At 45.7% G+C, this 13,115-nt stretch overlaps 2 protein-coding genes across 2 annotated transcripts; both read right to left on the bottom strand.

Annotated features, from left to right (window-relative positions):
* Window positions 1-89: 89 nt before the first annotated feature.
* mcm5 (minichromosome maintenance complex component 5) lies at window positions 90-5,530 on the bottom strand. The gene is made up of 16 exons (XM_031870944.1): window positions 5,248-5,530; window positions 4,542-4,668; window positions 4,270-4,398; window positions 3,978-4,150; window positions 3,687-3,842; window positions 3,392-3,561; window positions 3,102-3,273; window positions 2,896-3,007; window positions 2,654-2,797; window positions 2,497-2,562; window positions 2,236-2,412; window positions 2,004-2,116; window positions 1,757-1,885; window positions 1,489-1,631; window positions 944-1,071; window positions 90-418 (listed from the first exon to the last, which is right to left on the bottom strand). Exons 1-16 carry the CDS (start codon window positions 5,418-5,420, stop codon window positions 317-319), a joined length of 2,214 nt encoding a protein of 737 aa, XP_031726804.1. The 5' UTR covers window positions 5,421-5,530; the 3' UTR covers window positions 90-316.
* A 1,444-nt stretch (window positions 5,531-6,974) lies between these two features.
* On the bottom strand, window positions 6,975-13,109 carry gcat (glycine C-acetyltransferase). The gene is made up of 9 exons (XM_031870972.1): window positions 12,225-13,109; window positions 11,511-11,641; window positions 11,305-11,406; window positions 11,062-11,208; window positions 10,046-10,200; window positions 9,601-9,683; window positions 8,478-8,649; window positions 8,173-8,294; window positions 6,975-7,356 (listed from the first exon to the last, which is right to left on the bottom strand). The coding sequence occupies exons 1-9, from the start codon at window positions 12,442-12,444 to the stop codon at window positions 7,205-7,207; spliced, it is 1,284 nt and encodes a 427-aa protein (XP_031726832.1). The 5' UTR covers window positions 12,445-13,109; the 3' UTR covers window positions 6,975-7,204.
* Between the last annotated feature and the right edge of the window lie 6 nt (window positions 13,110-13,115).

Genomic DNA, 13,115 nt, shown 5'->3' with positions numbered 1-13,115 from the left:
GTGAACGTATTGAAACAATCCCACACTGTGAAACCGTTTTATGATTTATGTTGAATAAAAAAAAAAGCATCAGTTTGAAACAAGTCCTCTTATGATTTCAAATACTTTAATTCTTTACACATCGTGCAGAAACTTCATTCATTCTGGTGCATGTGATCAGACAGTTAGTTGTGGCCATAAAATCCAGAAGCAACTGAATGGACCTCAACAGTTCACCACGACCCAGACTGCACATTCTAAGATGTCCGTGGGGAAACAGAGTCTCGCATGAATAGGCAGACCCAAAACTATTTACATCAACAATGAAACGTTTGCTCTACTTGACTCGGTAGAGCACTTTCCTCTGCATGCGGTGCTGCAGCTCGCCCCTCCTTAACATCAGCTGGAGGACTTTGTAGATGGCGTGCTCTGGATACTTCTGTTAAAGAGGAATACAGAGAGTCAAAACAGGAGAGATCAATCCTCAATTGACCTTTAAGGGAAAATAAGTCCAGATTTTTTGTTGGATATTTTAATACAAGTTATAGTTAAACTGACAACTAACAGCTGTGGTTCGTTTTGGTAATCATTTCTGTTGGATAAATATAAAACGTCTTACAAAAACAACTACCGAGGTCACAGTGTATATCTTTGTGTCACTGTCATTTTCCTTATCATTGATTCAATGTTTGTTAACAGATTTACAGTGCTTTGCAACAGTGTTCCTCCCCGTTGGCATTTTTCCTACTTTGTTGCGTCACAACCTGGAATTCAATTGTTTTTACATAACATTGGATTTTATGTAACGGACCTACTCCGACCTACCCTGTGGGGTCTGGGGCAGGCATCAAGGGCAAAGTAATGATAATGAAAATGAAAAGACACATTTCATTATGAAATGGAAAAACGACTTTGAATTGGCTTTATGTGCCGTTCTCCACCATCACGATATAGTGAGACTGACCTGTTTGGTGAAGTCCTGGACGATGCTGTGCTCAGACACCTGGGAGCCGATGGCAAAGCGTCTCTTCATCTGCTTCTCGACGCGCGAGACCATTTCCTGGTCCTCCAGAGACGTGAAGCCCTCCACCCCTAGGGACGAGATGTGAGGAGATGTTAAAAGAATGGAAAGTTATTGTAATTCGGTCATAAGAGAACACCAGCAGTCATGTTGCAAATATGTTACTTTGAATTGATTGTAAACAGAATGTTATTTATTGAAGTCACTCACATTGTTAGAGTATATTTTTATACAATTGAAAAGTCAATCTTTAGGTTTGGTCAAGTTTGCCTTCATACTTCGACCAGTAGCAGAGCAGGAGCTGGATGTTCAGTCAATTATCTACTAACGCTACTTTTATCTAGCTATAAGAACTGACTTTGGTGATCGCTCACTGCCAAACTCATTCATGTAGTTTCTCTTTACAGCGGAAAAAGTAAAAAAATAAAAAATAAATATGTCTGACAGCTCCAGTCACAGCTACCACACACACACACACACACACACACCTGAGAGGCTGCCAGACAGTGCAGCGTCCAGTGTGGAGACCTGGAAGAGTCGGAGGGCCTCGTCCACCTCTTCCTCTCCGGCCACAGCCTGCAGCTTCATCTTGGCCAGCGACTCTGCGATGCGCACAACAGCCTCCAGCTGCCTGAGGAGGCGGAGATAGAAAGGTTTGTAATCAAAGGGAGTAAAAGTTGAGCTACACGTTCATCACTGAATTGTCAAAGCGGATGACGCCATCTTAAAAAAAAAAAAAAAAAAAAAAAAAAGTACCTGACGGTGATGGGGATGGAGGGTCTTTTGTTAGACTCCCGTTCATGCTCCCTTGCTCCGCTCCTCATCACCACGTATCTGTTCTTCAGCTTCTCCGCGGCCGCGGGAGAGAGCCGAGGGCCACACTTACTGCAAGCAAACATTCAGAACCCGTCGTGTTAATGAGCCCAATTAAAATCTTAAAAAAAAAAAGAAAAAAAAAAAAAAAAAAGGTATAGCTTGTGTCGTCGTCGTCGGAGAGACTCACGTTCTGGCGTAGGCGATGTATTTCTTGAAGGTGGCCAGCGTAACCTCGCCCTCGATGCCCTCCGTCTGCATCTGGGCGCTCAGGTGGACGTTCATCACGTGACGAGCCAGCGTCTACGGGCAGACGTTACAAAGAGCGTTAATGTTCCCGCTGCCGGCAAGGATGTGAAGCGGCGGACTTTCGGAATAATAAAAAAGAAAAAGAAAAAGAAAAAAAAAAAGCGCCTCCTCACCATGTCCCGCTGATGGTCGTGATGGTCTTTGATGATGAAGATCATGTCGAAACGGGACAAGATGGTGGGCATGAAGTCAATGTTGTCCTCCCCCTTCGTGTCGTCCCAGCGGCCGAACACAGAGTTGGCGGCGGCCAACACGGAGCAGCGAGAGTTCAGGGTGGTGGTGATGCCGGCCTGGTGGTGGTGGGGGTCAAGATGTTAGGTTACCCAGTTAGGCGCTCAGTACATTAAAAAAGGACACAACACATGGGTTTCTACCTTGGCGATGGAGATGGTCTGTTGCTCCATGGCTTCATGAATGGCCACTCTGTCGTCCTCTCTCATCTGAATAACAAACGTACTTTTGTCTTTAATCATTGGACACAAATAAAGTTCTACATCCTCCGCCTGCTACACAACAACCCGTTTTTTTTACCTTGTCAAACTCGTCGATGCAGACGACCCCACCGTCGGCCAGCACCATGGCCCCTCCCTCCATGATGAACCCGCGGGTGTGGGGGTCCCTCAGCACGGAGGCGGTCAGACCCGCGGCGCTGCTGCCTTTACCCGAGGTATAGATCTGCCGGCGACACAATGAAGACTCGGCGTCAGCGGGTGAACTCGCATCGCCGAGCAGAACAACGTGCGATGAATCGATACACTGAATAGGATAAGTACCCCGATAGGCGAGCACCTCTCCACGAACTTCAGCAGCTGGGACTTGGCCGTGCCGGGATCTCCCAGCATCAGCAGGTTGATGTCCCCCCTGCGAGTGAGGCCGTCGGGCAGCCTGAAGAGACGGGGAACTAAAAGCATTACTAAACACGCGGGGGGGTGGGAGGTCTACCCTTAAATGGTGTTGAAGCCACATCCGGCAGCCTCACCTCTTCCTTGAACCCCCAAACAGCAGACAGGTGATGGCCTTTTTCAGATCGTCGCTGCCGTAGATGGAGGGAGCTAAGGAGCGTGCCAGAGAGGCGTAGACGTTTGGCGAAGCAGACAGCGCCCTCAGTTCCTCCTCCTCCTGTGGAGTGACTGATCCTGTAGCACCCCGTCCTGGAAGGGGGGGGGGGGGACAGACCCATCAACATCTAACCATCTCCCTCTGGATGCTAGAAACTAATGTATCACACTTAAAACATTTAGGGTTTATTGAGCAGAAAGTCATCTCTACCTGCTCCCTCTGTGTCCACCTGGATGCCAACCACTCGCAGGTAGGACGCACGAATGCCCACACCGGCACTTTTCTCTCTGCCTTTGGCCTTCACGGGGGCAGTCTTCTTGATGGAGTAGATGCCCACGATGGTCACTCTGTTGCCTGGGACCACGCGGTCACACAGATACCTGTAAGAGGAGGAGGAGGGGAACAGCTTGAACCGACAATCCTTCACATTTCTGATTATGTGAGGGTGCAGCAGCAGCAGAAAACACCGTCCTTGACGTAGTTTGCTTGAGTGCGTGCTCCTCACCGATCACAGTAGAGCTGCAGGTGACGGGGCATCTCTCCGTGAGGCACAGCATCCGGGGCCTCCTGCAGGCGGAGAGTCTGGAAGTCGACGCAAATGCAGCGGTCCGGGATGATGAAGTAGGGGTCCACGGGACACTTCACACTTCCGGGATGCTCCCTGAAAAAAAAGAGAAATGTGGGGGGGGGGGGGGGGGGGGGGGAAATTAAAATCAAACCGGTGACAGAAATGTCTTCATCTCTAAGAGCTGAAATGGTCGTTCCTATGGCCCTCGATCCAGACAGTCGCACTCACTTATTGCACTTGCGCGGCAGAGCGTAACCCTGCAGGCCCGGGGGCAGGGCGATGTTGTTGATGAGGCCGCGACAGCCGCGACACTGCAGGCACACCTTGGTGGCCTTCGCCCTCACCGCGGTGGCCGAGATGATGATGCCGTGCACCTTCACCAGACGGGACACCTGCTCGGACTACAAGGGGAGAGGGGGAAACGGCGAAATGTGATCGGGCGGTCAACGGTGACTGCGAGAATACGAGACACACACAATAAAAAAAAAAAAAAAAAAAAAAAAAGGAGGCTTGTGGGTACCTTGAGGCCGCGGATGGAGGCGTGATGTGCGTCGCTCTTCAGCATGACCTGGATGTCCTGGACCGTCTCCTCCCCCGCGGGCCGGGGACGGGTCACCTCGTCGGCCACCTCCTTCGCGGCTTCCTCCAGCTGTAAAACAGACCAACCCGTTAAAAAGAGGAGAGTAATCGCAGAAACGAAAGCTGCGTGAAACTAGCTCACCGGGGGCGCAAACGTGACATCTACAGACGGGAAGCAAGTTTTTTTGTTTTGTTTCGTCACTTTGAACTCACCATCGGCAGGTTCTCGGAGGGCGCCTTGTAGAGACAGTCTGACAGGTCCTCGTCAAAGCTGGCAAGGTCCTCCATCTCCACCTCCACCCAGTACTCCCCCAGGGTGTAGCGCCTCTTCAGGTCATCTCTGATTTAGAAGAAACAAAAAGGGGGGTTTTGAAAAAGAAGTAAATCCAAGAACCTTACTCGTGTTAATTAGACAAACCTGCTAAAGCCAACACAGAATTAGCCTTTTCCTATCTGCAGCATGATAATGACAGATTGTCCGGCTTTTGTTAGTTGATTCACTGCTGCATTTATTCAAATGTGGAGACTCATATGAGACGGATTGAAATACTTTAACGTTTGCACTTTAATACAGGTCAAGCTCCACAAATGTTGACATTTCCCACAATTCTCTGCTTCCTTCTACTGCTGTCCGCTGCCTTTACCTCCACAGTGCAACTTTGTAAAGCAGGCTCTGCAGGACCTTGATGACATCATCAGGGTAATGAGCAGTAGCCCTCATGATGAACACATTTCAGACGTTAATTGGTTGACTCTACCTTTAATATTGGGGTCTGCTTCATTAAGGTTAATCCAGGAAGTGTATTTAGCCTAATGGTACATATCATTTTTCGTATTGTTATTAGAGTAGCTATTAATTCATCCGCCTCTCCACCTAAATATCCGTCACCCAGTCCTTCTCCTGTCATCATGAGCTCACCTGTATTTATAGGTGAAGCCCGTGCGGTCGGTCCCCACTCGGAACTGTCGGAGGAACTCACGGAACCGTTTCTTGATCTGGATCTTCTTCAGTCCGCCTTCATCCCCCCCGTGTCCATCTCCACCTCCGAAACTGTCGCTGTAGTACACTCCCGGGTCGTCAAAGCCAGACATACTGAAACCAGGTCGGCGAACTAAAGCTGGTACCGTGGACTAGTTTTTTCTTAATTAAAAGAAGAAAAAACAAGATGGATGTAAACGGCCAGAGACGACGCTGATCAGTTTGCGTGTTCCGCGGGTAAAAACTACTGAAACTCCTTCCTGTCTGTTTCCCGCGCCTCGCGTCTAGCAACGCCCCTCTGCTGTCCTCTGATTGGATGGAAGCCGTTATGACCTGTCGTCATTGGTCAAAGCGGCTTTGCGGAGGGGTGTCTTCTATGGAAAGGCGGGGTTTGTGAGGACTGGTGGCGCGAAAAAGACACCAGGAGGAGGAGGAGCAGGAAGAAGCATGTGCTGAAGAAATGTGCCACAAAGAAGAATGAATACAACATTAAAGAGCGATCACAGATGGACAAAAACACACATTTGTTTACCACCATTAATAAGTGTAACACTGTTTCATAAGGGAGCTACTTTTAACAGGATTTAGAGTAATCTGTATTAAATGAGGATAGTTTCAGTAAAATAACATACACCTTTGCCAGTTATAGAGGCTTATTTTTTCTTATGTGAATGACAGATGGTGTGATTATAGCTACAGACGATCAGTAAGACATTATACAAAGCTTTCCTGTAAGACCAATGTCTCAAGATTTCTCTAAATAAAATGTAACCCCCTCCACACGTTTTCTTACACTACTATATGAACGTGAACTGAGAAGATGATGGAAGATATAAGGTACTTTAACTGTTGATCTAACTTTGTGAAGATTTTTATGTTTATTTACTGCACTGACCTTTGCACATTCAAATCTCAAATCAAAACCCACCTGTTCAAAACTGCTTTTAATGTGACCACTATTGTGTATTTTATGTTTTTAGTGTATTGCTTTTATATATGATGATTTTAATGTAAAGTGTCTGAGTTTTATGAAAAGCGCTATATAAATAAAATGTATTATTATTATTATTTTGCATATTGGACCAAGTCCACATACGATATTTAAATAAATCCTGAATCTTAATATTTTTCCTATAAAAAAAAAGTTAAGACTGTTTTCTGCTTCACTGGGATGTCTATTCCTAGTTTATATACGCTGGAGGATTCAAAAGTCGAGATTGATTGAAACCTGTGAAATCATGAACTGAGATTTAAGGTGAGCAAAGAGGAACATCTCTTGAGGAAGTGGCTCTCATGTGTTGTGATGCAGCATATGACCTTTGGGTGCTTTGACATTAATGAAGCCCATAATGTTCAATTTCCTAATTGTTGGGGATAAACAAAAAATAACAACATATATACTCCCTATACTCCTAAAATCTTGTTCTCACTGGTAACTATAAACAAAGAGCTCTTTTCTGGTTTTAAAGGATGAGAAGAACATTGATTCTAATAAATGCCGATAATGCAAGTTCATATATATATATATAGAGCATTCCCAAATGTGTCATTATCCTCATGATTATTAAATCCACAATCAGTTGAACAGATGACAACCCTAAATAAACCCGTCTATTGATAAGAAATACAAGCATTAGTTTTTCTTAAAATGCAAACACCTGCACACGTCAGGAAAAGTGCTTTATTCAGCGAAGCAAACAAAACAATAACATTAACATCTGTTGACCTATAAATGTAACTAATATTTCCATCGACATCAATCATAGGTCTCGAGTAACAGGCAGCGCAATCGGGCAAGAGCGAGCGCTTCGACGTTGCTCAGTGATTCACACTGGTTGCTGGATCCTTCTGGTTCCTGGACCCTTCTAGTTCCTGGACCCTTCTGGTTCCTGCGTGTTCAGGAGACGACTCCGTGCTTCCTGCCCGTCTGGATGAAGGCCTCCACACAGTGGTCGATGTCTTCGTCCGTGTGGGCGGCTGAAATCTGAACGCGGATCCTGGCCTTGCCCTTCGGTACGACGGGGAAGGAGAATCCGATCACATAGACTCCTGTGGAGGAGAGAGAGACGCGTTAACAATGAGGACGTAATGTAGAGTACAGCTGAATAAAAAGGCCCAGGTGTAAATACTGCAACGTTTTATAATGTATTTCTAAATTAAACAGGTTCAGGGGCTGTATTCATGAAGCATCCAAGAACAAAGAGGTGCTCCCGGTGAAGGAATTGTCAGAAAATTCTTTTCTATTAATTTCCCCCTTTTACAGTTAAGACAAGATCCCGGTGAAGATACATGTTTACAAAGCATCTCAGTCTTTAGGAGAGCTCCTAAAGTGGAAAACTGTTGGAGTAGGGAGGAGGACTGTTAAGAGGCTAAAGAGTTTCTTAAGCGGAGAAGAAGATGGTGGAAAGACAAAGAGGGAGAAGAAATATGAATATAAGGTGAATGACAGTGAGTTCATGAAAGCAAACAAATTGTTGGTGGTGAATCTCACTAGAGATGCGCTCACATCTCCCACCCGACGCTGTAACGGCAGAAGTGACAAGTTATTGCGGCACGAAGATATTTGGCAACTGGAGTATTGCAACACTGGTTTATAGAGTCACATGCTGACCAACTGTGCAGACTGGCCAGCAATCACAGAAACGGACGAAATCCGAGCCGTTAACATCAAATAGATTAAGTACTAAAATGACTCATGGTAAATAAACATATTCAAACTATAGCTATCAGTACATGAAGAGGCTACTGCACAAGCAGGCCTGTGTTTTGTAGGCTACTTTTAAGGTACGGCTTTCAACTGGGAGCAACTCTTTGGTCGAGGAAGCTTGAATGAATGCGGTCCAGCGGTTTGCGCTGCTGCCTCACCGAGCTTCAGCATGTCGTCGGCCATCATGGAGGCCAGCCGAGCGTCGCCCAGCATCACGGGACAGATCGGGTGAGCCGAGCCCGAGATGGTGAAGCCAGCCTGCGTCATCTTGTTCCTGAACCTGGATGGACAGCGAAAAGAAAAAAAATATATATTATAGTCAGGATTACAGACGCATAGCAGTGACAACATGAATGCACCAATCGCGACACGCTTTCTTCCAAACAGTGAAAGTTTTTGAAAAAAAGAGGAATATCTCCAATGTGTTTGGGCAACAAAAGGTCACAAAGTCTGGCTGTATTACCTCATGGTTTTGGCCGTCATGCTTTGCGAAATCTCGCTGGAGGCGAGCAGCAGCTCTACAGCCCGGATGGCACAACCCACCACGGGAGGGGGGAGGGAGTTGGAGAACAGGTACGGCCGCGAGCGCTGCCTCAGCAGGTCGATGAGGGGCTTGGGGCCGACTGTGTAGCCACCTGAGGGACAAAAACAAACATAAGACGGAGAATAGAACATTTATATCTGGTGTATTAGCACCATGACGTGCTTTGTTGAAGGAATAAGCTCGACATTTTTGGGAAATGTACTTGTTTGTAGAGTGAGATGTTAAGATAGATACACGTCTCCTGTATGTATGATAAATATAAGGTGACATCTAGGAGGCGTTTAGCTTAGCATAAAGACTCAGGGAAACAGCTAGCCTGGCTCTGTTTGACATGATGCAGCTGACCATTTCTTAAAAATGAGCAGTAACTTCCTGGAGTCTCTGCTGGTCGCCTGGCAACCAGTCCCACAAGCCCCATAAAACCCTAAATTATTGTTTATAGGCTCCGGATTTTGGCAAATTAAACACACTAAATATGAGGTGTCGATGAGTGAACTCTAGCGGTGCTGGTCGGCTGATTTGTTACCTTAAGACAGAGCATGGCTGGCTGTTTCCAGCCTCTATGCTAAGCTAACAGTCTCCTAGCTGCGCTCTTTAACAGACAGACATGAGAGTGGTTTCAATATATCTAAACTAGGACTACCGCCTCCAGGTTGCCTGCCTCCGGCAACCGGTCACGTTGCAGTTTGTCGGTCCAAAATGTCATCACTTCATCATTTTTATCCTTTTATTAGACATTTGTGTGTCATAATTAGCGTATGAATTCTCGACTTATGGTCCAAATACCGTGCAGCGAGGTCACAGTGACCTTTGACCACCAAATTCTAAACAGTTCATCCTGGAGTCCAGGTGGATGTTTGTGTCTGATGTAATAACATTTCCTCAAGGTGTTCCTGAGAAAACACGTTCACCAGAATGGGACGGACGGACAACTCCTAAAAACGCACAAAAATTCAGCTCCAATCCTCAACACTTTCTATACTAAAAATGCAGCAATAAACACGCAGAACTCATCAAAGTCACAGGTCAGACGAAGACGTACCAGCTGCTCCTCCCAGTGCTTTCCCCAGGGTGGAGTTAACTATGTCAACTCTGTCCATCACTCCCAGGAGCTCGTCCGTTCCTCTGCAGATCACAGGGAGGAGTACCGTTAGTTCACAACGATGGCAGGATATGGAGCTAGACTTGTTTTTCTACAAACTAAATTTCATACTAATGCGGTAAGTTGAAGGTTGTAATCACAAATGTCTACACATGAAGATGGCATACAGAAAGTAGCAACGCTAACGACCATAACCCTCTCTCTTATCTGCCTCCTACTTTGTCATATTATCACCGTAATCCATATTTAACATCCATGATATGATTTTCTCATATAAAACACGTGATATTATTGTATCAGGTGCTATTTAAAGAGACAGTATATCGATGAGGTCATACTAACATGCTGAAATAAAGCAGTATTATTTCATCAGGATCTTACCCACCTGCCTCGGGGCCCCAGGAATCCGGTGGCGTGGCATTCGTCTATGAACACCATGGCTCCGTACTGCTCAGCCAGGTCACAGATCTCTGACAGCGGCGCCACGTCTCCATCCATAGAGAAGACTCCATCGGTCACTACCAGGCGCATGCGAGACGCCTGAGGAGGACAAAACAGAGTCGGAACACAGTCTGACTAATACTGTAGCCCTAATCTGACCCGGTCACCTCAGGAATATGGGTTTAATGTTTAGTGCCAGCATATTTGATCAACTGCAGGTCGGGTTATTAACGTAACATTAGCTTCATGTGTTGGTTGAAAAGGCCTGCCTGAGCTGGAGGCAGCTGCAGGTGGATTCTAGAGCCACTCTAAAAGGAGTTATGTCGCCCTCTGGTGAGGGTTTGCATGCAAAGCCCAGTGAAAGAATACATGTCCAGTGAATGTTTGATGGAAATATACCATGTCAGTGCACATGACACTTAGCAGTTCCATTCAATAAAAATCAAACTCTATTATTTGACTTATGTTTCTATTAAGTTTCAGCAATGTACTATGTCGCAAATCATGATTTATAACCATATCTATTCAAAAACGCTGTTCTGTTCAGTTAATGCAGTCAATAATTATGACAATTACATCCATTTACATTTTTCTGCAGGATAAAATAATGAATGGTTATCTTCTGCTTCTTTTTAAAAACGTTTTTTTATATTTCCTCACATTAATCCTGAAAGACATGATAATACCATCCCACCCCATTCGCATAACTGTTGGCTCTGCAATTAAATAGCTCTCTCTCTCTCTCTACATACATGGCTACATACATGATGTAATGCTAAAGGAGGCTCACGCTAACACTAAAAAGTCATTCTAGCAAATAAATAAAGAACACTGTCAACAGTTTTATGAAAGAAATAGTCCCTGATAACCACTGGCATGTTTGAATATTTGACGATACCTCTGTACAGGATGGAGAACAGGACTCTTATCATGGTAAAATATTAAGTTCCACACACACACCTGAGACTCTTTGAGCTGTTTCTCCAGATCGCCGAGGTCCATGTGTTTGTAGCGCAGCCTCTTTGCCCGACACAGTCGGATCCCGTCGATGATGGAGGCATGGTTCAGCTCATCAGACAGCACTGCGTCATCCGGGCCCAGCAGAACCTGCATGTGTGTGTGAGAGTAATAGGATACTTCACCGATCACAACATAAGGGGTCTTCCTCATAAAGCACGACACAACTCATAAAGCATAACACACCTCAAACAGTCCGGCGTTTGCATCAAAACAGCTGGCGTAGAGGATGCAGTCCTCCCTCTCATGAAACTCCGCCAGCTTCTGCTCCAGATCTTTGTGTAGATCCTGTGAACACAGAGCGTGAGATTTACAGCCGCGTTAATGTTGTTCATGTTCTCCACATTGTTTATGTTCTCCCCCATTGTTAATGTGCTGATTAGGTGTCGTACCTGCGTGCCACAGATGAATCGGACAGAGCTCAATCCAGCACCGTGTGTCTTCAGAGCATCAATCCCTGCCTGCACCACCTCCGGGTGACTGGACAGTCCAAGGTAGTTATTGGCGCAGAAGTTCAATATGCCTGAGTAGAAAGACGGAGAGGGTTTAGATGGAGAGCAGGAAAGGTCCCCTCTGTGAAAATTCAGATCAGTAAAACAACAACGACCCCAGAGGGCAACTCAAAGCCTGCAGTAGAATAAAACCTGTCTGCGTTTGGTTTTGTTTATTTGCACAAAAGGAAAGTGACAACAAAGCCAGCGTACCAGAACAAAGAGTGAGAAACGAAATCAATGCATGGGACTCGTGGCGTTAGCATCCAGATGGATTGAACAAAGTCAGTTCACACATGTGGGGTCCTGGCTTTAATCATAAATCAGCTGAGTACATTTTAGGGGCAAATCCTGAAGTGTAAACACTGGCAGAACAGAATAGAGATCAGCTGCTATGGAAGTTAAGATCACAACGGCTTGTTGTTACAAGCCACTTTTCATATCTTTGATTGCAGAATTGTTCTAACTTATTTGAGATCAGATTGAATCATGTTGTTGTGGATTTTAGCTGCTATATCTGTTTGTACCGCGTGGTGCGTTTGAGGACAACTGGGTCACATTGCCACCGCGTTACATATGTATGTACCGTTACTTATGTAAACTACTACCACTCACTGCTACGGCTGCCGTCCACGTTGATTTGGGGTCCCTGCTTTGACGTGATGATCCTCTCTGCTTTCCACGTCCCCGCGGATCGGATTCCGTCGAGCTCGCCCTGCAGCACCACTCGGGCTTCGGCGACAGCGGAGTAGCTCCGGTTCACAGCCGAGGCCGAGGGCCGCAGGGCGACCCGGACCGGTTTCGCAAAACTCCGGGCGACTTTTCCGAGAGACATGATCGAGTGGAGCCGTGTGTGTGTTCGAGGTGTCTAACGTGCAGGAAGGCAGAACGGTGGAGAACCGGAGGCGAAACGTGGCCGCGTCAAGTTACAGAGGTAGGCGTACGTGCGGCGGGCCAATCAGAGGCCAGGACACTTGCGAGGGTGTATTTTTCTGTCCAATCAGATTTCAGAGAGCAGCAACGTGTTGCCTAATGTGAACTGCTGTGTTTGCCTTCTTTTCTTTTATCAAGACAACTTCACCTCTCAACTAATTGTAAAACAAAACCCACACAGTGTTATGTAATATCAACTGCAGTGTGATTGTGTATAGAAGCTATACAATCACAGTAGTTTAACATCGGATTGTACCAGCCACAGACGGGAATTTAAAAAAAAAAAAAAAAAAAGGTGTACACTTGCCCCAAACCTGCACGTTAACATTAGAATAAGAACAGCCAGTTAATAGTTTAAGTTTAATAAGACAACAGTTTGTCATGACTTCAAGTAAAACATCTTCACAAGGGAACGTTGGATGTAAAAAAAACAAAAAACCTTGACATCCTACATCAATAATGATGTGAAGCATCAAATTATTACACTATGTAACAGCCAAGCATTATCTTACATACAAGCTAACAGTGTTTGCTACTTAGACAGAGGCGCTTTCTGTAACCCATCATCATCAT

This window comes from Anarrhichthys ocellatus, unplaced genomic scaffold (assembly GCF_004355925.1).
Source record: "Anarrhichthys ocellatus isolate YVR2014 unplaced genomic scaffold, GSC_Weel_1.0 scaffold55, whole genome shotgun sequence".
Lineage (NCBI taxonomy): Eukaryota > Metazoa > Chordata > Actinopteri > Perciformes > Anarhichadidae > Anarrhichthys > Anarrhichthys ocellatus.
The sequence above is the reverse complement of the archived record's forward strand: the minus strand, read 5'-3'. Positions and strand labels throughout refer to the sequence as shown.